General features: G+C 49.1%; 2 protein-coding genes across 5 annotated transcripts; one reads left to right on the top strand and one right to left on the bottom strand.

Moving 5' to 3' along the window:
* Positions 1 to 11: 11 nt before the first annotated feature.
* Positions 12 to 12,732, bottom strand: golga3 (golgin A3). 4 transcript variants are annotated; one of them, XM_062451258.1, is made up of 23 exons: positions 12,608 to 12,732; positions 11,501 to 11,726; positions 10,457 to 10,771; positions 9,187 to 9,299; positions 8,206 to 8,957; positions 7,980 to 8,088; positions 7,577 to 7,883; positions 7,244 to 7,446; positions 6,741 to 6,878; positions 6,327 to 6,488; positions 5,737 to 6,105; positions 5,533 to 5,610; positions 5,183 to 5,446; positions 4,663 to 4,757; positions 4,286 to 4,502; positions 4,048 to 4,191; positions 3,629 to 3,943; positions 3,361 to 3,500; positions 3,029 to 3,161; positions 2,780 to 2,902; positions 2,506 to 2,670; positions 2,021 to 2,187; positions 12 to 1,835 (listed from the first exon to the last, which is right to left on the bottom strand). In XM_062451258.1, the coding sequence occupies exons 2-23, from the start codon at positions 11,634 to 11,636 to the stop codon at positions 1,640 to 1,642; spliced, it is 4,641 nt and encodes a 1,546-aa protein (XP_062307242.1). In that variant the 5' UTR covers positions 11,637 to 11,726; positions 12,608 to 12,732; the 3' UTR covers positions 12 to 1,639. The 4 variants fall into 4 exon arrangements, with proteins under 4 accessions (XP_062307242.1, XP_062307243.1, XP_062307244.1 ...); XM_062451259.1 differs by having other exon boundaries at positions 10,481 to 10,771; XM_062451260.1 differs by having other exon boundaries at positions 10,508 to 10,771.
* A 715-nt stretch (positions 12,733 to 13,447) lies between these two features.
* si:dkey-112e17.1 (uncharacterized) lies at positions 13,448 to 22,166 on the top strand. The gene is made up of 3 exons (XM_062451489.1): positions 13,448 to 13,690; positions 19,588 to 20,546; positions 21,907 to 22,166. Exons 1-3 carry the CDS (start codon positions 13,610 to 13,612, stop codon positions 22,073 to 22,075), a joined length of 1,209 nt encoding a protein of 402 aa, XP_062307473.1. The 5' UTR covers positions 13,448 to 13,609; the 3' UTR covers positions 22,076 to 22,166.
* The last annotated feature ends 2,721 nt before the right edge of the window (positions 22,167 to 24,887 follow it).

The raw sequence follows: 24,887 nt of genomic DNA, 5'->3' as shown, positions 1-24,887 counted from the left end.
AGTGGATGAAATAAAGACGTGGACAAAAACTGATGAATAGTGCAATTTTTATGCGATAATTATAGTTACACCAATACAGCTCCCAAAAAGTATATTTTGTATTGGAATTAATCAATTACCTCAACTGTTGCAGATTGTTTATGCTAAACAGCAAATAGTCGCAGCGTGAAGCTTTCTTGTACCCACTTTGTTTGCCAACAAATGTTATGTTAAAATACAGTTAGGCTATTGTTAAAGGTAGATTTATGCAGTCATTTTTGTCGAGATCCGCGTCTCCGACATAGACATACAGACCCTTGAAAACACAGTATTAGAGATTATGTTGGTTTGTTGCTACCAGTCAAATGCAAATGGCTCTGCCTTTGACTAATAAGTATCCCTTTGAACATATACGCAGATTATAACAGTGTGGTTAAAGAAAGCAATTGGCTTTGCTTGACAGAGACAGATTGTGAATATAAACACACTAAAACATGTTGTTTTCCGTATCTGCGGAAATCATATTCGTAGTTCACGTTTCACCGTTGTCAAATGTTCAGATGAGCAGGGAAACTAGTAAGAGAAAAAAAATAGAGAACCCTGTTCAATATATTAACCTCTGCAAAATGTTCATTTTCATGCCAATGAAAAACAGAAATAAAATAAAAACAATTTAGGGGTGGACATATTTGTGAACAATATTAACTACACCAAAAGTTGAACATCTGAGCATCATAGTAGTAACATTTTCTTAAGTTATCTTACACCCTTCCCACGTAGCCCTCTTGAAGTTAGTTACAGTAAACTCTTATCAAACTCTTAACACCCCAAATAATTTACATTTAACCATAGCATTTTGATTAGCAAACAGTACAATCATACAAAGTAACCTATTTACCATATCATACACACTTTCAATAGAAGAACGTTTCAAACCATACATTTAATCCTTCGACAGCATATCACAGATTCCTTCCATACACAACATCACTAGTCCTAGTCATACCACAAACAAGCCTACTTAGATCGCTGGAAAGAAAATAAAAGTTGAAATTGTGTTTTTAGAACCCACAACGATATCTTGATTGCAAACTTGACTAAAGGAATTGTGCCTGTTTAATGAGAGGCCATTATAAACTCAACAGATGGTAATGGCGTGAAATCTGAGCTGTGAAAAGTATATAATAATAAGTCGCAACAGTTTCAAACAGTCATGGGACAGCTGACTCAAATGAATGGAATGAGTGATTTCAGTGTCAGGTTTAAGTGTCAGGCACAAGAGAATGGAAGAACAGGTCAGATAGTGCATGTAACCCAGAATCTTATACTGTAGCAGGACACCAACAGCAGCCGTATGTAAATCAAACTAGGGAAAGGATGAATTACAACAGACAATTTCAAGTTGTCGCTTTCCGATTAAAATTATTAATTTCTGAACAGCAAATAAATAAATATCAAAAAAAGTAAGTAACAAAAATATAGTTCAAAGAATGAGTAAAGCTATGGTATAGTATTACTTGCACAAGCGCTATCTGTGCCGATGGGATAATGCCAAATGTTGGCAGCCATTATCGGAGATGATAAAGATATGAGGATGAAAACAAAACAAAAAACAAAGGAAAAGTGCCCTCTGTGGATAAAACTCCACCACTCTCCTGCATTACGACGCCTGAGGCTCCTCCTCCGCTGAGTGATTCTCCACCACATCGTTCAGGGGGGAGGAGGGGCCAGTCGAGTCACTGTCCTGCACCCCAAGTCGGGCTAGCTCCTCCTCAGCACTGGTCAGTGAGCTCATGGACTCGTGTACCGTGACTGTGTGTTCCTCCATCTGCTTCTGAAGGCTGTCCATCTCCTGCCTGAAGAAAAAAACAACAACAACCGAATGTAAAGTGTGTGTGTGTGTATATCATCTTATATTATCCTAGACATCATTTAAATATACATATGATACATGGCACTTGAAAGAGAAGTCACAAATGAAAACATTTACCCCATGCAGTTCTATCAACAAAAACTCGACAAACAAGAGACATAATCGTACTTGAGTTGACGTAGACAGTTGTGTAGATTATTGAGGGGCTCCTTGTTGACGGAGGCTGAGGGCTTCAATAGCTCGTCCAGCAGGGAGGCAGGCACAGGACAGTCCGGGATCTTCACTGGAGTCACTGGGTTGGATGGATTCCCATCCCCCTTCAACTCCATACGTTGCTGTTCCGTTGGACCAAGTAACACATTAACAACATCACGTAAACTTTGTACTGAGACAAATTCAAAATAGCCGGCTTTAAGGATGAAATACAAGCTAAGTTTTAGTTGACGTTACGTTATATTTGATTCGTTTGGCAGACGCTTTTGAACAGTCTGTATTTATAAGATACATTGCAAAGGAAGTGCATCGCGGCTACCAGGCATGCTGAACACGGTGAAATAGTATCTCAAGTACAATACTATATAGTAGGGTACAGCAAAAAGATCGAAATACAATATGACATCATCCACAGCAGCAAAAACAGCGTCAGCGCTTACCTTCCTCATGCGGGTCTGTTTTAGGTCCAGTTTGAGCTGCTGGTTCTGAAGGAGGACTGTCTTCATGCTGTTCCTTAGCTCGCCCACTTTCGCCTGCAGCATGAACTTATCCTTCCGGGTGCTCCCCAGTTCCTCCTGCGCAGACTCCAGCTCCACCTTGATGCTCTGAGACGGACAGGAATCCAAGGTCAGGCGCCAAAAAATAATAATAACAAAGTGTCGAAAAGGAGCCCCGACAATGGCCGGGGAAGGAGCCAGATCCAGGTGTGCTCACCTGTAGGGCGGTCTGTACGGCGTCCAGCTCCCTGTGACTGCACTCCTCCAGCAGCTCCAGCTGCTGTTTCTGGGCCTCCATCTCCCTCTGCTTCTGCTCCATCTCCCACTTCAAGTCCTCGACCTGGGCAGAGAGAGGTGAAGTGATGAGAGATGGGGGTTTTGGACTGGACTATACCCCGGTCACCACCTAGCGGAGGTCCGGTTGCGTGTACGAAGGGGAGGGGGGGGGTGGCTGGAGGCGTCGTACCTCCTGGTTGATGAGCGGCTGCTTGTTGAGCTCCTCGTCCAGCTGTTTCTGGAGGATCTGCAGCTGGGAGTGCGCGTCCGATAACTCCTCCTGGAACCTGGACACTTCCTGAGAATGTTTCTCATCCTGAGACCTTCAGTGTTAACAGGACGGGCACGGGGGGGGGGGGGGGGGGGTGACCAATGCACAAATAAATCAGTTCATATTAGTCATATGAATGAAGAAAAACAACGACTAACCAAATGAGTCATATTCTGATTTGAATATAAGCAACAGCAGGAATATTAGTCGTGCCTCAGGCCACGCGGCTGAGGGATGAAGTGGGGACTCACTGTAGCTTGCGCGCCTCGCTATGCAGAGCCTTCACCAGCTCCTCCTTGGCCTGCAGATCCTTCTTGATCTCGCACAGCTCCAGCATGGCTGCCCGGTAGTGACGCCTGTTGTGAGCCGCCTCAGCCTTCGCCGCTGCCACCTAGAGGACAGGAGCCAGGCTTACACTCTGACAGGCTTCCAGACCAGGGAGAGTGTGGGTGGAGGGGGGGGGGGGTCGAGAGTGTTTGAATGGCAAAGCGATGACGTGGGGGTGGGGGGTTCGTTTACCTGCTCTTTGAGGTCTTTGACTTTGGCCCTCTCCTTCTCCAGGGACTCCTGCAGCGTCTGAACCAACTGCTTCATCTGCTGGTCCTCCTCCTCCTTCCGCCTCAGAACAGCTTGGACCTGAAGATTGAGCTGGACCAGATCGGCCTCTCTCTTGGCGAGGGCCGTCTCCAGGATGTTGGTATGCTCCCGCAGCGCGTTGTGGGACTGCCCGAGCCCCGTCAGCTTGCCTTTCTCGTGCTCCAGCTCCAGCGCCAGCTTCTTGTTGGCGTCCTCCAGCTTCCTGATCCTCCTCTTGAAGCATCGCGCCTCCTGAAGCTGTCAACCACCGGACAAATCCCCGAATTTAAGCACAAAACACCGTACCTAGCGAGTCTTTCTGTACATACCGACTTTTCCCAACTTGGGCCCCAGTCTCTCACCTCGTCCTCAAGTTCCATGACCTTCTCCTGGTACTCCTCCAGCTCAGTGGAGGTGAGGTTGATGACCTCCTGAAGCTCCTTCTCCAGCATGGCTTTGCTGTGGCTCACAGCCTTCAGCTCACCCTGCAGGGCCTCAAGTTTGTCCTGGAACAACACGACACACACATTCGAGACTGAGCGCGGTCAACGGTCATCTTTTCGGGGTCAGCTTTGCTTTCGAAAGTCCAGTTCCCCGTACCTGGAAGGCCTTGCGGTCTCCTCCCTCCGCAACCTGGGCCTTGAGTTTAACCACCTCCGCCTCAGTGGCCTCCTTGCCGGTGAGGGCCTCCTGGAGTCGGCGGCTCAGGATCCCCACCGCGTTCTCGTAGGCCTTGTGCTTGGCCTTCACCTCCTTCTGCGCGCTGGTCAAATCGGTCCCCAGGCGCTTCATCCGCACCTTCTGTTCTGAGATGGCCCTGCGGGAGGGACGTTGCAAAGCCATGTTTTCGTGCGGTAACGGTGTCTCGATTTTTCTACAAGTCGTCACGCGCCCGTCCTCTGAAAAGAAACTCAGCGTGGAGTCCGCGGACACGGCTATCTCTATGGGAACCATAGAGATATGGTTGAGTGACTCACTTCTTGGCGTCACCCTGCATCTGTTCCACCTGCTTCCTCAAGCCCTCGTTCTCCTCCGTCACAGCTGCTAGCTGGCTCTGGTCAAACTGCAGAGACTGGTGAGCACAGAGGGATGCAGTGAAACACTCACAGTACCCACATGCTTCACACAAAATGGCTGATAGTGGAGCCATTTACTATGTACTTCTAGACATGCACACAATTACGAAATGTGACCATACTGAAAAGTGGGGCCATAACACCACTGAAGGACTTACATGGACTTGCCCTGAGGTAAGACTTCTAGCCAAATGCAAGTTTATACGGTCACAGTAACTATCTTCCAACTTCCCCCGTGTCTATATTCCCAAAGAGTAAATAATGTAAAAAACAATTTAAAAAAAGTAGACATTTAGCATTTATCCAAGAGGGATTTGAACTTACGACCTCTAGATCTGCAGTCAAAGTCTCTACCACTGAGCTACACCGGTATCCTTTCAAAAGCTGCAGTTGACAATGCTTGTAGATCCCAGCAGCATACCTGAACCTGGTTCTCCAGCTGGCCTCTCTCGGTCTGAACAGCCTGCAGGTGGGCCTCCAGACTGTTCATCTGCTCCTGGACACGAGTCACCTCCTTCTGCAGCCGGCTCTGCTCCAGTTCGGCCTTCTGCTTCTCCCCCTGGGCGCTCAGCAGCTCCTGCTTCAGGCCCTTCACCTCCGACACCAGGCGCTTTTTGGTGGACTTGAGTTCGCCGATCAACTGGTCCTTGGAGGTGGCATCCCGCCGATAGGCTTCGACCATGACCTGTGGTGTTCGGAAATGGGAGAGGGAGTTGGGTTTGTGTGTGTGTGTGTGTGCGTTACCTCTATTAGGGAACTAACAACACCTACCTTCTGTTGCTGAAACTGATCTTTCAGCTTCTGGGCGTGTTTCTTCAGTGTACCATTTTCCTGCTGCAGAGATTCAATCTAAACGCAGAACAAAAACTAAACAAACGCAAGCTCATCCACTCGGACTCCGTATCAAGCATCAGGCGGCGTTAAAACGAACCGCGTGCGCGTCCTCCGGGCTAAGCCGGGGCCGGCTTTTCTCACCTGCGACGTTTTGACCTGGACTTCCTGCCTGAGCTGGTCCAGCACGTCCGAGGCCACCAGCACTTCCTCTCCCAGCCGCTCCGCCCCCTCGTCCAGCTGGCTCTTGTCTGCCCTGGCGGCCTGCAGCGCCACCTCCAGGACTATCTTCTCGTTCCGCAGGAACTGGATGGTGTCGTCCTTGGCGCCGGCCTCCGCCTGCAGCTCGCCCAGCTGGGCCTCCAGCTCCAGGTAGCGGGCCTCCAGCTGGTTGATGGACTGCTCTTTGGTTTGCAGGGTCTCCTGGGTGCTCGTCAGCAACCTCATCAGCTCCAGGTGCTCCTTCTGGAGGGACTCCAGCTGCACGGCCTTCTGGGATAGGGTTAACCTCACCTGGAGAGAGCCGAGAGAGAGGGGACAGAGAGAGGGGACAGAGAGAGGGGACAGAGAGAGGGGACAGAGAGAGGGGACAGAGAGAGGGGACAGAGAGAGGGGACAGAGAGAGGGGACAGAGAGAGGGGACAGAGAGAGGGGACAGAGAGAGGGGACTGTGAGAACCCCCGGGGGAAGACGCGGAAGGACTCGGGACCCAGAGGTCGGCGGACGTTGCTGACCTGCTCCAGTTCCCTCTCCAGAGCGCTGGCCGTGTTGGCCAGCTTCAGTAGGTGCTCCCGCTCCTCCTCAAACTCCTCCAGCTTGTGCGTGAGGTCGTCCTCCACCATGCTCTTGGCGTCCTGGATCTGCTGGTAGGCCGCTTCCTGAGTCATCATGTCAGCCTGGAATGGACCAAAAAAGAAAACAGGTCAGATGTGAAAGAATGGTGAACACGCAGCCTTGGTAATCGATATTAATTCGTAATCCCCTCCGAACTACAAGTATTTATATTTCCGATGGGTAGACCAGATGATACCACTGACGTAATTACACAATTAATGATACCACTGGTATAAATTATTTTATAATTACACGTGATGTAATTACAATCATTTCAGTGGGTTCAGTAGTTGTTAAACGAGGGTCTCCTGTACCTCGATGCTCTGCAGCTGCACAGCGATGCGCTCCTTCTCCTTGATGGAGCGGTGCTGGGTCTCAGTCAGCTGGTGGGACAGGGTCACGTTCTCCAGCTTCAGGTGCTCCAGCACTCCCACCTGGTTCATCTGACCCACCTGGACCAAGAACGGACACACGACCACTACCGTCACATCTCAACTGTCCCCACAGCCAGCTCCATCGTCAGCTAGCAAGTCAACGCCATCCTTTCATCCATCTCCATCATACACTCGCAAGTCAGCGACATCAATTCGACCATCTCCACCATCCACTTCAGTAACTTTGCGATATGCCGTAATAATAGACCATTCCTAGACTCTGACCAACAAACTACTTAATTTTTTGAATGATGCAGTTCTGTTGTTCTGCTCTATTTCTATAACTACATGCCTTTCTTATCAAGGCATGGTCATGTTGAACCTTTCAACAAACTCTAAAGCATTTCAACATCAAGCCTTTGACAGCAGTCAAAAAGCCTTACCTGCATGTTGGCCATCTCTCCCTGGAGCCGGACGCGGGCCTCCTGAGCGGTGGCCAGCTGCTGCTGGTACCACTGTCGGACCTGCTGGAGGGAGTCGATCTCGGCCTGGGAGGTCTTCAACCGACTCTGCAGGGTGCTGCGCTCCGCCTGCACCTGCTGGAGCTGCCCCTGGAGCCCACCCATCTGCTGACGTAGGTCCTGGACTGGAAGAGGAACACGGAGGTCACACACACGCAACACGGCGCCGCGTGACTGACATCCAAAACCCCCCAGAGGTTCCGCGTTCGTTCCGACCAGGGCGCTCGACCCCCCCGGCTCCTCCCCCCCGCTCACCCGTGTTGTCCCTGGAGGTGACCACCTCCTGCATCTCCTCCATCTTCCCCACCAGCCGGGTGTACTGCTCCTCGGCCACCTGCAGGTCGTTGGCCACCGAGGCCAGGCCGGCGTTCTTGCTCTCCAGGCTGCCCTGCAGCTCCACCATGGCCCGCTCCAGCTGGGAGCAGCTCTGGCGCAGCGTGAACACCTCTGTGGCCAGGGCGCCCTGCTTCTCCTGGCTGGCCCGCGCCTGCTCCATCTGGCCCTGCAGCTGGGCGTTCACCGTGGCCAGCTGGGCCTGCAGCTCCGTCTTGTCCTTCAGAGCCTGAAGGGGGGGGGGGGAGAGGAAGTGAGGTGGATAGAGGTGGATAGAGCAGGAAACGATGGAATGATAGGCGTTCTACGGTGAAGAGCTAGCTACCTGGTTGGCCTCCGAGGACAGGGACTCCAGCTGCCCCTCCAGCCTCATCTTCTCCTTCAGCACCTGGAGCATCTCATCGTGGCCCATCACCGAGCTCTCCAAGGACACGCTGCAGGGAGAGAGATCGCGTTTAAAACCCCTTCGGTGTGCAAGCATCCTTTTCCGGGGATTCGGTGCTGGATCGATGTGCTTGCAGGCTAAACGCTAGAGCGTGTCAGTTGGCTACCTGCTGGAGAAGCTGTCCCTCCGGCTGCGCGGCTCCCCCGCCGCCTCCCCGTCCTGCTCCAGCTGCCCCAGGTGCTGGTGCTCGTCGCTGGCGGCCTGCAGCACCTCCCGCAGCGAGGGGAACTGGCCCATGGCCTCGGCGGCGATCTCCCGGCCCTCCACCGTGTAGGCCGCCCCCTGTCTGCTCACGGCGGCGGACAGCAGGCCGTAGGCGGTGCCCCTGGCCGACGCGCTGCTGTAGGACGAGCTGTCGCTGTCGTTTCCGTCTCCGGGCCTGGCGCCCGACTCGCTGCCGTCCACCTCGGACGCGTTGTCCGCGGGCTGGAGGGACGGAGCCGGCTGGGCGTCCGTCTCCGAGGAGCCGAACTCGGACAGGACGCTGACCTCGGACAGGGTGGACACGGAGCTCAGGGAGGAGCCGTGGGAGAACATGGAGGAATCTGCGGAGGTCCTCGATCCATCTCCTCCTCCTCCTCCACCTCCACCTCCGGCTCCAGCTGGTGTCTCCTGGGACTTGTAGTCAGCCAGGGAGTGGATCTTGCTGGGCCGGGGGGATCTGGACGTGGTCCTCTTCTCTTTGGATGGGGGGATGCCAAGGCTGCCCAGTTTGGGCCCCCGGGGCACACTTGTCCTTAGGAAGGAGTACTCTGTCGTCATGGAAACGGTGTTGGCCCGCGGGAGAGCTTCGGGGTGGAGCATGAGCTCTGGGTCCAGAGTGCTAAACAGACGACTCTTCGGGGTAGAGCGATGGGACTGGGAGGAGGGGGAGACAGCGAATGAGATTGCCATGCCTCGACTACACATGCCAGCATTTTCTATATGCACCATTCGTACATAGCTTTGGAGCAACGCGTGCTAAAGGAATCAAACGTCAACCGAAATACGGACTTAGATTCCGATTGCTACTACGTTCTTACTCTACGTCTAAACGACATATCTTCCGACGAATTCGATTGTGCACGCCGCATATCCTTCTATTTACCCTCTCCTTGTGTCTCTGGACTCTGTACTGTTTGAGCTGGTCCTCCAAGCGCCTGCGAGCGTCCAGGCGAATCTTCTCCTCGTTCTCCATCTCCAGGGAGGGCTCCTTGGCAGCTGCGGGAAAAGCACATTTACCACAGGTCCTCCCCAGCACCATTCAAGACAAATCCACACAATGGACACACTGTCATACAAGCCTAGCCTAGCTCATTGGTCATTTCAAAGGGAACACCTAATTGTTCCAACAACTTATTTTGTAGCCCGTTAGCACATGGGAGCCAGACGCAAACTTGTACGACATTGTAATCCAACTATGGTTAGGAATGAGGCTGCATGCAACCCAGTCACAATGTTAGAATCCCTCTTTTTTTCTGCCTCATTGTTGATTTCCTCAGGTTTAGGTTAGGAGGTAAGTGCCACCCAAAAAGCGTTTGAGGTTATACTCCAATTAGTAAGTTAGTTTGGAAGCAGTAGACGCATCACAAGCTGTTAATCAACCAGCAGGTGTCAGTGAAAGAGTTCTGTATTGCAGAGTTCTGTATTGCAGAGTTCTGTATTGCAGAGTTCTGTATTGCAGAGTTCTGTATTGCAGAGTTCTGTATTGCAGAGTTCTGTATTGCAGAGTTCTGTATTGCAGAGTTCTGTATTGCAGAGTTCTGTATTGCAGAGTTCTGTATTGCAGAGTTCTGTATTGCAGAGTTCTGTATTGCAGAGTTCTGTATTGCAGAGTTCTGTATTGCAGAGTTCTGTATTGCAGAGTTCTGTATTGCAGAGTTCTGTATTTAGCCGATGCACTAGAAGTCTAGGGGTTTCCCTCAAATATAGGGTCTAAACCGGTACGGTTTGGGATACTACAAAAGATGTGTAGGGGTTTCTTGTCTGCCAGAATTACACACCAGAAACACACTAGTCCTGAATATGAATACACTGTTGACTACACGTTACAATAATAACCATGAATATATAAAAAATAAAAATAAACATTCACAACAAAAGTACTGGATTAGTTGGGAACATGGCCACTACTGCAACAACAGAAACCCCCGATACCAACCAGGCAGTTGAAATAGGAACCAGGAAGTCAAACCACTGTTAAAGCAGAGTCCCACTGGCTCTCTCTTTGAGTAAGCTAGCACAGGCAAGGGGACCAAAATAAGTGGGATACAGCAGCCTCTGAAGCAAAGTCCCATAACAAAAGAATGTGTAAATACAGGGGATGATGGGGGGGGGGGGGGGGGGGGGGGGGGGGGGAGTCGGGGTGGGGCACTCACTGATACAGGTTTCAGTATGCTTACACAATTCCGTCTCCTGCATAGGCATACTTAGTCTGAGCGACTGCAAAGTGTCACCCTTGTGACCCGTGCCCTCAGCACTAGACTCCTCAGACTTCTCTAGCATGGGTGGGAGAGCAGCCACACCTTGGGGGGACGGCTTTGTGGACGGGGGGCTGCGAGCGGGGCTGACACCCTGGGGAGGGAGGGGCGGAGACGGGGGGCCGTTGGGACGGCCGTTCACCCCGTCAGCGCCCCGGCCCTCCACCGCCAGTCGTTCTCCTCCGTTCGGCACTGCGTCTCCTCTGACAGGACCTGCACAGGGGGGGAGGATGGGTGGGAGGACAGGGGGGAGGACGGGGGTCATTTAAGGTTGCATGATCTGGAATCCATCATGCGCAATGGCAAAGGATTGCTATGTAACACCAGTGCGGTACAGAAAACAAAGCTGCGTTCAAGTGACTTGAAATCTATTGAATCTACCCAGAGTAACCTGTCAAACGGCTCTGACAAGCTACAATAGCTCAATGGAAACTAAAAGTGGCATTTTCACAATTCCTTTGACAGCTTTTAATTATACTACAAGAGGCATTTTCACAGGGAGTGATGAGCCTCGGGACTACCTTTGATGTAATGCAGATTTAAGACATTGTACGGTTCTTGGATCAATGTGTCGTGTGAGTGAATTATGAGGCAAGGCTCACGGTTTAGTCCAGACATTTCTGAGACATACAAATCACGCAAGCATTTTACTTTCTTCAGAAACATTCAAACATTTACTGCATATCTAGGGAATAGAAGTCAAAAAGAAAATACTCTCTATGTAGCTTGAGATAAAATATATTGTTCTCTTAATTCTAATTTGAGTCTACTTTGGACTACAACAAATATATATATATACTTAATTGTTTCTCGTTTTCAGAATATATTTATTTTATTGGAACACAGAAGAACATCCATCAGTTTTCATCCGGAATGTCTATAGTCATCATATCAAGTCATACCATCTATCATACACTGAAGGCCAGGCTTTGTCACACTCACTTTTTAGACCATTCCCTGAGGCCAGTGGCGTCTCCAGTCCTGCTTTCTTCAGTATCAGTACGCCATCCTCTGTAGAATCACTGCCGCCATCTTTGGATAGCAAGTTTACATCTGGCTGCTGAGCTTCACTTTCCATTTTAAATATGCTTCAGGGTGTCTTCTCTCAATACATTGTCTTCGAGATTTGACAGTCGGTGAGTTCGTGAACTGACAACAAGAAGCTCCCCTGAAAGGACACAATTCAAATGTTTGTCAAATGTGCATCATCCACCCTGACGAGTAAAGTTCACTAACGTTATATGGATGTACTGCGATCATTAACCACTGACACATTAAACAACCTCGGTCCATACAGAAAGAAACCAAATACCACAAGTAACACAAACTAAGCATGGGCTCACGTTAAGTGGATTGGAGTTGCTTATTATAGCTTACTAACTGGCTAACTACTGGCTAGGGTAGTTATCTCAAGGACTGAATCCTTCTAGATAGCTATTAGCTAACGCTACTAAACTGAATCGTATTCAAGCAGGGTCATGTTGCTCTTTTTGTTGTTCAACACGCAAGCGGGGCCGCAGACCCGAGACCGTGTAATGAATATGATAGCAGGAAGATGTGACAAGTCAGTTAGCCTGTGCTAGGCAGCCTGCTAACTTGATAACTGCAGCATGTTGTTGCTTATTGCTTCCTTTATTGGTTTGCTATTTGCCAGCCAATAGACTTATGACTGTAATTAAATTGTCTCAAAATTACAAGTTGGCCTGCTGTTACTCTACAGATGTCGCGAGGTAACCGTTTTATACTGAACGATTATTGTGTCAAAACAAAAAATCTAGCCTAGCTTAATCTAGCCTCGCGTAGATAGCTTGCTAGCTTGCTAGGATGTGACTGATGGTTGAAATGCAGTTGAGTTAGCAAACTAGCTTAGCAGTCTGTGTGTCATCGGCAAAACATCTAGAGATCGCTACACATATATATTAACACGTATTCGATTGTGAGATTAATCAGTTGACACTACACGACTAAATTCATATTACTTAAATAATGCAAGCTCAATTTGCGGAATGACATATGCTGAAAAGCACATAAATAGTATTAAATGCCAACCTTTTGGACGCTTCTTCTCTGCTCCTACGTGGCTATATGCATTCCATTGCTGTAGCTGTCCGACCAGAAACAAAATTGTAAACAATGTTGTTTTAAATCTGTTAAAGATATTGTAAAATATTTCGTATGTAAAGTTATGTAATAATTAAAATTCGTTTTCATATAATTTATAGTGTAGAAATGATAAGCCTGTATGACATTTGTTTTAAAGACTGAGATTTCCAACGTCGCATGAGTTGCTACACGAACTACAATAATCAACGCACATTGTACGTAAAGGGAGTTGTTGGCATGTAGGCACGCCCCTTAATACTCTCAAAACAATGCCATACCGCCTCCTGGTGGTAAAATACCGCCCCCTGGTGGTCTTTGTCAAATTATCTCTCTCTCTCTCTGTCAGTCAGTCTGTCTCTCTCTCTCTCTTTGAGCAACCATGCTGAATGCCAAAACATTACAGACTTTTTTTTATCTTTGCAAGTATCGATGTCACATAAACCTACTGTGTATATAGTCATAGGCTATAGTATGTTAAAACAAAATCAATTTTTTTATGTGATTATTTACGAAATTAAAATGCTGTCATATTTTCCTTATTACACATCCCACATCCCTGCCATATCCCATAGTTTTCGCAACGCTATATTTGACTAGTAAATAGGGCCTAAATGTAAATCACGTAAGGACTGTTGACTCAAAACGAAGAATAGTGATATACTGGATGTCTTTGCCACATGTTCACATAATAATACATCTACAGGACGCGTGTATCAAATTGCGCCACAGATTGAATGTGGAATTTTACGCAGAAGGGTACTTACTGGCATTAGGACTGAGTAGCTGCCATGCCAAATAGTGAGCGCATGCATAACCCCTGTGATTTGATTGTCTATGCGGGTCCATGAACGATACAAGCGCGCTCCCGAAACTTCAGGTGAATGGAGAGTGTGAAGAAGAGTGGGCTACGGTTCAGTACGCGTCGGAGAAAAGGAAGAAATAAAGAAAATGAGTTTTAATACCACGTTTTGGGCAAATGTTTTTACAACTACGTATCTACTATTCGTAACGGGCTGCGTTGCACAGAAAGTAAGTATTATGCCTAATGTTTATTCACCACAAAAACCTCTTCCCTCATGAAAAAGCGCAATGAAAAGTTTCTCCGTCACTTCGGTTTGCATATGTCAAGGAAGAAATCTTAACACTGCAACAGTTACATGTATTTTGGATAGTTTTCCACTTGTGGCTGTTGTTGTTAAGTAAAGAAGAGTTGTGCGTTGATTTAATATCACAAATATGAGCCATCGTGGAACGTGGGGTCCACCACATGCATCAACATGTATGCACAACATCTATTCATTCATGCTGTGGTTGTTCAAGAAAAAAAGGGATTTAAATATAGTAATAATTACAAATTCTGCTGGTATTTTCATACTAGCTTGCAAGATTTTAGTGAATGTAGTGGGTTTTAAGGGTCATGCTTATTTAATATTAGCAACAATCATTTCACGAAAGAAAATGTTTAATAACTGTTCACATGCTCGTGTATTGTAGCCTACTCAACGTTACTGTACAGTAGGTAGAGGAATGCTACAGAGCAAATAAGCATTTGAAAAGAGAAGCACATTGACCAGAACAAGTTCACCTCATGGTTTTACATCTTACTAACTGTGTTAGAAGGATGTACAGTGTTAGAAGGATGTAGCTGTTCTAGAACTCATTCATAAAGCCACCTGCATGACTGAATCCATAATAGTATCATAATGATTCTATTAATTATATGTCCAAGTTGATGACATGACCTGTGATATCTTGTCAGCTGGTTCCATAGAGGATGCCAGTTATCCAGTTGGTGTTCTTGTTTTTATTCAGTTGGATGTATGTTGTACTCATTTTAATGTGAGAAAATTTAGCCACTAGCCAAGCAAATTGTTGAAGTAACACTGTAAGGCATGGAAATGTTGCTGTTGGTGCCACATAGGGCTTTTGGAAGACTCCTAGCACACATTGTCGAGTTGTTTTCACTGGTTAGCCTTTTGGAAAGACATTCCTAACCTGATTACTGACTGCAGATGATGCACAGTTTACGCTAGAAGCCACACTTTTTAAACGTCTAGATCCTTCCTGCCAAGTTTGGCAGCCGAGTCAAATTTCGTCAGTATACAATAAGTCAGTCAACTTCCTGTGTCTTCCTTCCCCCTTCTCTCCTCCCCCTTCTGATTTATGTATGGAAACGCCAAGTTACATCAAAAGGGGCTCACCGGTGTCACAGCGAAGAGTTGTCCCTAAGGGCATGCTCAGAAATGTTAGTCACCATGACTAGCACAGTACTATTGCTAGGAGAGTCTTTAAGGCTCCCAACTGTCAACATCCATCCCCATCCACTGGTAGTGAATGGGGGCTCAACAGCAGAATTTCTTGGAATTCTGAAACAAAAGCCCCTACTATATTGAATTGTCAGTGTCCCTTGCTTTAGTTTCCGTGCGTATAGGGTGCTCACTATCTTTGCGATTATCTGCCTGAGGGGACACCGTAAATGATGGCTTTGTCCTCTAGTCCTCTTTTGTATTAAGTTGATTTTTGGAACGGCATAATAAACAAGCTCGGAATTCATCCCCGCAGTAAAACGGAAGCATTCCTCCTCTCACTTTTGATCCTTTGTTTTGGGAAAACCACATTGTCTGTCCGGGCTCCAGATTTGCGCAACTATTTGGGAGGTGCGCTGATTCACATCTATTTGATCTGAGGAGGTGGGACAACCACCGTCCCGACGCAGAACTGTCATATGTCCTCTGCCTCGGTTGACCCACAAACCCATCATTGACAAGTAGTTATTGGTCGTCGTGCTGCTGCGGTACTGTGGCTTTAAAAGCTCTAGCCGGGGCTCGGCTGTCCTTGTTGTCATCCGGGTGGGTTTAGGTGGTGGTGGGCTGGAGGTGCACCTCATTCATTCAACTGCTGCTGAGAGACTAATTACCACCGCCTGATGAGGCCAATGGATCACATTCCAAAATCTGGAAATGATTTCTCCAAATTGGTCGGAACCACCATGGAGATGACGCCGCCATGCCTCTCCCTCTCCGGCGTCCTTAATGACCACAACTCCTTCCCGAGGAAAAACAACTATGTTAATTGGGCCGCACCACAAATGCGGACTTAAAACCCCCCTGTCGGCTCGCCCAATCAGCCACGTCTCCGGGAGTGGGAGTACCGCAGTTCGACCATTCTCGGCATTCCCTCTCCAGCGCTTGCGGAAAACGCAAGACGGGTTTCTGGCCTCAGCATTAGCTGCCTCGCGGTCCACCACAGAACAGCATTGACCCCTGCGTGTTCATCGCTCATGGCTAGCTGTGATGCCCAGTATTTAGGGCTGATGAGGCCGGTGAGCCTTCTCACAGGTCAAGGGGGGCTGCAGTAGATGTCACTGGTGCAAACTCATGAGTGGTTTGTAAACTCCCCACTGCGTGAATGTGTGGGCATGGGACCCTGGTTCAGATGTTGATGTCCCAAGCGAAATACTAAGTAGGATCCTGGACTTGTGTTTGTGCACCTCACAGCTGTAGAGTAAGGGTTCAAGGACCTGCATTTCCCTTAAAGACATAGCACTTCAGTGAACATCAAGTAACCGCATTATGTAATGAAATCCAATAAAACTGCCGTATCAAGGGGCAGAGTATGAGAACCTGGCAAACACGCAGCCAAAGAGCAAACTCTTAAGCTTAAACCTACAAAAATATAGCCCACATCTTCGGAGGCCTGGCGCTAGCTAGCTACCGAAGCGCTAGCCTGTGAAGCCGTGTCACTGTTCTCCTCCAGTAAACAGACCCAGTGAGGATCCCTGCCCCCTTTTGAGGGGCCCGCCTGCCTGTTTATGGTCCATTCAGGGGCTGTTTGTGCATGTGAGGGAGGGTAACTGGGTGGCTTACAGCGCTGTGCAAGGGGAGAGGCTCTGTTGCTGCAGCCTCTAATGCGACGGTGTCTGCTGTCAGTTTGTGTACTCCTGTTGCTGAGAAAGGCAAGGTTGATCACAGTGCTTGAATTTCCCCCTATTTATCAAGGTGTTTCTGGAGATTAGGAGAGTGAGTAGGGGCATGCTTGTAAGCTGGCATTCCAAACATCAGAACTGTCAAATATTTTGTGTTATTGCTAAAATGGGGTATTGGCTAGTGTTTTTGTTGTTGTTGTTGCCTTTAAGCCTATTGTATTTAATCCGGAGAGCAGGATTAGTAATATTCGTTGCTCGTTGCTATCACTTTTATTCAAGTAGTGATGCATTACAGTTACTCCACAATACTTTCATTAAGGACCTCCGGCTAATGCCATTGTCTTTTTGGACATTTCACTGCACAAGTCATCTCAACACAATTATGTGCTTGGTTGATCTACTTCTGTAGATCATCCAGGGAAGTCCAGTAATCTTTCTGGAGCATGACCGGGTAGCGATGACCAGCATGGTCTTACATAAACATTTACTCACTTCCACTTATTAGCATGACTAATAAGCATTAAAATATTATCTCCCGTCTCCACATAAAGCGTTGCACTGAATGGCACTGTCGGCCATTGTTCTCCATGAGAAAAAGGCATCCTTGAATAATCAGCGCCCTGCCAGTGTGCCGGCTCTGCCTATGATGTAACAGAACTGGGGTGCTTTGGCATTATAAGAATGTCCCTTTTCCATTCGACACTGTGGCACTTTGGAGCCCTTTCATGTGTAGTCTAGCATGTACATATCGCACTGGGGACCTCTAGATAGCCTCAGTTATAGGAGGAGGGGGTTCGGGGCCTTGAGGGAGGTGGGGGCGGCGTGGGGTGACGGGGGAAATGAGATGACATTGTCTTTTAACGTGACACGGTTCTCTCACCCAGAAGTGGGAAGGGGACGCTACTAACTGAAATTGCTTTAGCGTGATATCGGTGTAAGAACAGTCAGGTATGCGACGTGCAGTCACGTGTTGGAGCTCGGTGTCTAGCGTGGGCCGTGTCGGTGGTTTCTGTCCCACACATCTCCCTTCCCCCAGGGCTCCATGTTGTGAGGCTGTTCCCTCCATTCTATAGCCGATTGCGCAACATCATTTCTTCAATGCCCCCGGGCAGAACCTAAAATCATCTTGCACTCTAACCTCGATGGGAATGGCATTTGACCAGTTCAAATGTCATCCGTGTAATTACGTGTTGTGGCACATGAATTCCTTCAGTATTTGTATACTATATACAGTATGTATATGTTACTTTTAAGATGCATGTTTAAAGTTGTTTTCTCTCTTGAACAGAGATCTTATTGGGATTTTTATTTTAGTTTGAATTGTTTCTCACTTGTATTATTGTTTTTATTGATTTTATGTAAAGCACCTTGAGCTACAATTCTTGTATGAAATGTGCTATATAAATAAAGTCTTACTTACTTACTTACTTCAGAGTTAAAGGCCGTTCAGAGTGCATTATGGAATGATCTACAGTAATATTCAAATCCAACGCAGTGAAAATGTCAATTTTCCAGTACAACAAAGCACCAAACGTAATAGCCTTTATATCCCCGACTACCGTTGGGAATAATGTATGTACTAAATTCAATACATCTGAAAACAAAAGTACTATTCACTGCACCAAACACAGTAGCCTTCACTGTAACCGTTTGTTTAAGTTTCTACACAGCAGCTGTTAATTATGCTCTTAAACAAAATACAACATAAGCGGCTTAGTGACTCCTTACTGCACATGTGTACCTTACAGTAAAAGCACAAAATCCCTGAGATCTGACTGTGTGTAAGTCCTATGTTATTTCTGAACTTGTGCAGTGCTGCTGCTAGTGTTCTGAACGGGGGGTCCTGAGAAGTACATAGAAGCATCAGTATATCGTGTTCATGGTGTTGAAGTCTTGTTGAGGTAGTAGGAACACAATACACGGGGAGAGATGTGTGTGTATATATGGGTCAGTCTTTCTCTCTCTCTCCCTCCCTCTGTCTGTCTGTCTGTCTGTCTGTCTGTCTGTCTGTCGGACATTCAGGACTGGCTGTGAGGTTTGCCAGCTGTGTCAGCAACAGATAGAAGGGCTTTGAGTTTGACTCCAAGGGTCTAGAGCAGGGAAGCAGAGTCCAGCCATGTCCCTCTTATAGAGTCACGATGGACTCCGAACATCTAGATCTGGCTACTTAAAACAAACCGTCAGAGGAATGCCTTTGATGCAAACATGCAGAGTGATGGGCCATGTAGCACTCAAAGGCCTGTCTGGCTCTGTGTTTTTTTTTTTTCATTCTTCCGAGTTACTCAGTGCCCACCATCCTCCCTCCTTCCTTAGCTCTTCATAAAATGTCTACCCACTCGCAGAGTCCTAGCATGGCCTGCGGGTGTTATTTACCTGGCTGGCTAAGCAGTTCTTCCTGCCTGCTTTGAGCTCTGCCTGGGCCATTCCCACAGTCCAGAACCTGGTCCAGACAGTGAAACTCATAAACCCAATGCCCCCCTACAAAGGTCTGGTCCACCTTAAGCGCCAAGCTCTTCAGCCTGGCCCCACATCTGCCTCTGCTTAGGCCCAAGGTCCCCCTCTCCAACCCCACACACCTGGGAAAAATTACAGCCAGCATGGTTGAAGGAAAACCCTCCCTAGGGTTGCCCAATCAGGCCAGGCAAGGCTGGGCTTTGGGCTTTGATATACTTGCTGAAGGAGGGTTGAATAGTTCAGCTCTGTTGCTGTTCGTTTGACGGTAACCTGAAAAGGAGTATGTTATGTGTTTGTCAAACGTTGACATCACAAGACTTGAACTGGAACATTGGGGCCTGCCTCAGATTCTCTGAAACTCTTTGGAAAGTATCTGTCTTAAAATATCACGGGCATGTTTCTTGGATGTAGCTGGTCGAATGATGATCTTCACTTAAATGTATGATTTTTAAAACCCCAAACTCAGCATCATTATACTCCTGTCCGCTTAATCACGAGCTGTTCATTGCCGTACAGTTAAGTCCCCAATTGCTTTTGTTCTGTTCAGGTCTACTTTGACTGTGGAGCTAAGGTGGATGTGGTGGACGTCCAGGGGCTGATCCTGTCTCCTGGCTTCCCCTACAACTACTCCTCTGGGACCCACTGTGTCTGGCAGTTCTTTGTGCCGGTCGGTCACCAGCTCATCCTGGAGTTCTTCGACTTTGACGTGTTCGAGAGTCAGGACGCGTCGCCGCAGTACGGCTCCGTTCCGGAGTTCGGCGACGAGGGGGGCCCGTTCACCCCGGCCGGGTCGGACGACTCCGGGGGGGCGTCGGAGAAGGAGTCGGCCCCTCGGAGGGACGCGTCGGAGAAGGTGCCCCAGTCTGCGCTGAAGGACGAGGTGAAGCACGTGGTGGTCCAAGAGCAGTCCACCAAAATGGAGATCGCCAGGGTCTCCAACTCCGCCAAAAGGTCAGCGGACGCCCCCTCCGACCCGGCCTCTCCCCCCCCGCCGTCGCACCCCCTGCTCCCAGGGGCCCAGCCCCCCGGGGACAAGGCCGCAAACTCGGCCTCGCCGGCCGTCCGAGGAGACCCCGACGCGGGACTTGCCGCCGAGGAGTCTACCCCGGCCCCGGCGACCCCCACCACCGCCTCCCCCACGGAGACGGCGAGCCCGGAGACCCAGCAGTCGGTCCTGGACGCCTGCCCTCACGACGTCCTCTACATCTCCGACCTCGTCGCCTTCTCCTCGCGCTTCTGCGGCTCCAACCGGCCCTCCAGCGCCCAGCTGGTGTTCGGGTCCAGCCAGGAGATGGTGGAGGTGATCATGGAGCTGATCACCACCACCCACTGGGGCCGAGGCTTCGCCCTCCTCTTCCACTACCACAACCGCACTGCCCAGGCGGCGGGCGGGGACCGCCACGCCTACAGCCCCGCGGGCCCCAGGGCGGAGTCGATGCTGGCGGCCGTCAGTGGGGCGGCGTTCTGCGCGATGGTGCTCACCAGCGCCCTCTGCGTCATCTTCAGGTAATGGCACTCGGGAGGTGGGATAGATTTTGTGTGGCGGGTGTGCTTTCTCACACGTTTATGGGTAAATAGGGGGGGGGGGTGGGAAAGTAACCTTGCCCAATGCCCAAGACCTTTCTCATGAACAGAGAAGGCTTAGGAGCACAATGTGAATCTTCGGCCCCTCCATGGCTTCACATGGCCACTAACATCTGTCACCCAAGGGAACTGGCATGAATGTACATCTTTGATGCCAACTGACAAAGCTCTTATGAAAGAGATTCTTAGTTATTCCACCTCCTACACACACACACACACACACACATTGATTGTTGACTCAGCCTAAGTCCGTGGTCCCTGTGGCTAAGACAGGGTTTGGCTCTGTCGGTGTCCTTGATCTACACAAGGTGAAACACCTGGCATCGGTTCTGAAGCACAAAGGATTTCACAATAGAAAGATCTGGAAAAAAGGGATCACACGAACAGGAAACTCTTGAGATCCGCCGTTGTGGAGGTGCATGGCATTGTGCAATGGTGTAACTTACAAGTTGCTCTTAGTCGATCCCACGGGTGAACAGAAGATAAGCTGATGTGTACCTGAGTAGAAAGCGGTAATACTATCTACAACACTGGGACAGAGGCGTTTTGAGATCACTGACCTGTTCCTCGTCCCTCAAATGCGATGTTCACGGGCAACTCCATTTTAGTTAACGCGCTTCACTCTAGATTTTAGACGCACTCTTTACTACGAACGCGCTTTGGGTTGTGCTGTTGTACAATGTTGCACTGCTAGATCCTGTAGTGTACTCCATTGTTGATTGTCCTCAGAAGCCATGTGTGAAAAAACAATCAGCCCATTGGTGTAGCTTTTTGCTAACAAAGGGCAAATTGAAAGTGCCTTCACTAACGTGGGAGTCTAATTAACAGGAACGACTATAAAAGCTTACAAAGTCATTAGAAAGCCATAGCATAGCATAGTCATCAGTTATACATGAGTTATAAAGTCAGGGTAGAGGGCAATATAAAGCCTTGTTTCGCTGGCATCATACTAATTAATAAGCTACCTTAAAAGACTGGCTATAATGTTCAGCCAGTGAAATATATTTCCCTGCATGAGTGTACTAAGTAGACAAGTATGCTGTTCAAATTCAGACTTTATAGATCTCCACAGGTAGGGCAGTTTACGGCATTAGATTACTGCTCAAGTTGCTTTTTAGCCATGGGCATCTCAGGGCTTTTGGGATGCGGTGAGTCAGTTACTGTCAAGAGGGAAATGCATCAAGCAAATAGAAATGGTCTGTTTCAAATTTTGGTTTAGTATAAAAGTATTTTAAGATATGTAAACAAATATGTGTAACTTAAATGTTGTGTGGCGTTTCAGACCCAAACTATGTCCCAAAAGAGCCAACTCCTGCTCATCCAACTCTGAGGTAAAAACAAACTTCTTGCCGTTCTACTCTCCTCAATCTGCATATTCCTCTCCTCCACTCCTCTCCTCCATTTGTCTCCTCTCCACACTAGACCAGACCAGACATTCCTCTCAAGGCTAGGTTCTGCCGGAGATCACAGAACATTACCTTCATATCCTCTGCCACTGCTGTTGTACTCTCCTGTGTCCTCGCCTTACGGCCCCCTCCAGCCCCCCCCTACAGCCACCCACACAGCCCCCCCCTTCCAGCCCCCCCACAAGGCCCCCCTCCAGCCCCCACACGGCCACGCTCACAGTTCGGCAGGGGTTAGACCACACCTACAGACTGCCCCCCCCCCACCCAGCACAGCTGCCTCTCACTTGCAATCCTGTTTGATTGCAAGTGAGAGGCAGCGCTACTGCAGTGCTTACCGCACACAGTCAGGCTTTAACCAGGCGAGCGTGTGGGATGCTGTGGGGGCGGGGGGGCTGACCCGTGCTGTGTTGCAGGTGCAGGAGGGGGTTCAGGGCCCGGTGGCAGATGCCAGCGAGCTGAGGCTGGTGGTCCCTAACCGGGCAGGCCTGGACGTCCCAGCTGAGAACGACAGCTACCACCCCTCCCCTGGCCTGGGGCTGACACACGCAGGTGGGCTGGCAAGCGCTGTACACACACACACACACACGTACACACACATGAATATGCGCACAGATACAAATACACACAGTCGGTATCAGTCTGGCTGTCAAACTTCCACCCCTCCCACGCACGCACACACACACACACACACCCACACACACAAACATACTCAGACGATCTGTGCCTGTCACGCACGCACGCACGCACACACACACAGCCCTGTTTTTCTCTCCGGCCTGTCCGAGCGCCCGCCAACCGTTGATCCCGTCGTTTCCTCTGCGCCTGTTAGAGGGGTGCCACCGGGGTTTCCAGCCAAGCTGACAATGACTTCATCTGCCCCTACAGTGAACCTCCAATACATGTTTACTGTAACAGGACCAGTGTTGTTCCACAGAGCTCTGAACTGCGGCAGGGAACGAGAACATTTGGTCCCCGAGGTTTGGCACTCCTCTGACACACATAGGGCACACATACAAACACGCATATACACAGCCACACAGAGAAACAAAGACGTACACACACAACCCCACACACACACGCGTGCGCACAAAGGTAAACTCGGAAGTTCTCTGCTCTCGTCGTGAATAAGCGTGGGTTCTGATTCGGATTCTCGTTAAGTCAACGGCTTATGCTGTGTGAAATGAATGATGTGAACCAATGGACTGTAGCTTTCAACCATCCGTTAGCTATGCGTGTGTGCGTGCGTTACGTCTGTTGTGGGTTTAGTTGTGTGAATGGAGGGCAAAGCATTGGAGGTCTCAATGGAAAACGGTTTTAGTTGTGGAGTAATGCTGGGCTTATTCCGGAACAATCCAAAGACCCTTTCATTGTAGCCGAGGCCAGGGAGAGAATTAGTGGCCGGGGTATTCAACCCTGGGAGCAGTTCGGAACACCACCGAAACCACTTTCTCCCCCAAATACTGTCAGTGTATAGGTTAACATACTGTAGTCTTGTCCTGTCAATATAGAATAAATGTTAAAGTTCAGATGAATGCTTAGATTCTCTCGTAAAAGGCAAACGTAACTCTTGCAGGAACTTGGGAGATGGATTATGCTCTATAAATTGTATTCAGTCAAATGACGTCGGAAAACAAAACCAACACCTATCAACCCTTCCCCTTCCCTTCAGGGTCTTCTGTCTGCGCCGGCGGAGATGCGTCCCAGAATGCCGAGCTGGAGCTCTCCTCCAATGGGCTGACAGAACTGGACTTGGGGACGGACGAGGTGTTCATCATCTCCTCGGCTCCCAGTCCCGGCCGACCAGCGTTCACCCTCCACACAGTAAGAACCTCCAACCCTGGCCCCCGAGGATGCGGGCTGGCCCCGCGGGGCATTGGAGTAGGAACACCCAGGAGATAAGGCTGCGCCCTGCCAAGTATTTTCATTAGAGGTGACGGTGCCTTTGATTGCTTTTAATTGACCCTCCGCCTAGGATAACAATGAAGCTCTTAGCCTGGTGGAGCTGTATGTCTGAAACTATGTGGATAACCCGGGGGGGGGGGGGGGGGAGGGGAGAGTTTAGAGGAGGAAGGGGAAAGCTCGACCCAGCAGTTTTGTCTGTGCTCTTTTGTGCCGTTTTTATTTTTTTGAAATAAGAGTTGGCATGGGGGAACCCCTGGCAGCTTTGAGTGTGCTGGCGAGCCTAACCCACAGACTAGGCTAATGGATGTATTATCTGTGAAGCCAGGTTCCCAGATCCTCTGTGTGTGTGTGTGTGTGTGTGTGTGTGGTGCCTTGTGTGTGGTCTGTTTCTGTGCGTGTACCCGCCCCAGCGCCTGAGAAGATTGTGCGCGTGTGACTCGAGCGAGTGTTGGGGATGACAGCGGGGGGTGAATTATGACACTCGAATAATTCCCCTTGAATAATGTTAGCGCTGGATTATCACCCCCACCGGGTCAGGGCTAGCATGGTTAGCGTAGCTAGCTTGATGGGTTGGTGTTTGTGGGGGGTAAAGGGGGTCTGTTTCACATCTTGGTAGCTTATCTGTCCCCTTTGGTGCCTAAACTACAACAAGTTACCATTGTATAGGCCTTTGTGGCAGCATGGTACTTCATTTAAAACCACCCTAAGTCGTGTCTAGACTAAGCGAGCTGTTAGTGATTCTGTGGGGAGGATTATCTGGGCTCTCTGGGATGAGTGCAACCCCCTAAAACCTTTCGTCCCCTGAGAACCAGCTGACTAACATGGGAGGACATGGGCCTAATTTGGCCTTGCACTCTTGACCTCCTCCTCACCGATAGCTAGCTGTCGTTTGGACGGGTCTTAATGCTGGTGCCTCGCGGAGGTCATCTGTTTTGTTTTGCTTTGGAAACGCGTG

This window comes from Osmerus eperlanus, chromosome 25, assembly GCF_963692335.1.
Source record: "Osmerus eperlanus chromosome 25, fOsmEpe2.1, whole genome shotgun sequence".
NCBI classification, from domain to species: domain Eukaryota; kingdom Metazoa; phylum Chordata; class Actinopteri; order Osmeriformes; family Osmeridae; genus Osmerus; species Osmerus eperlanus.
The sequence above is the reverse complement of the archived record's forward strand: the minus strand, read 5'-3'. Positions and strand labels throughout refer to the sequence as shown.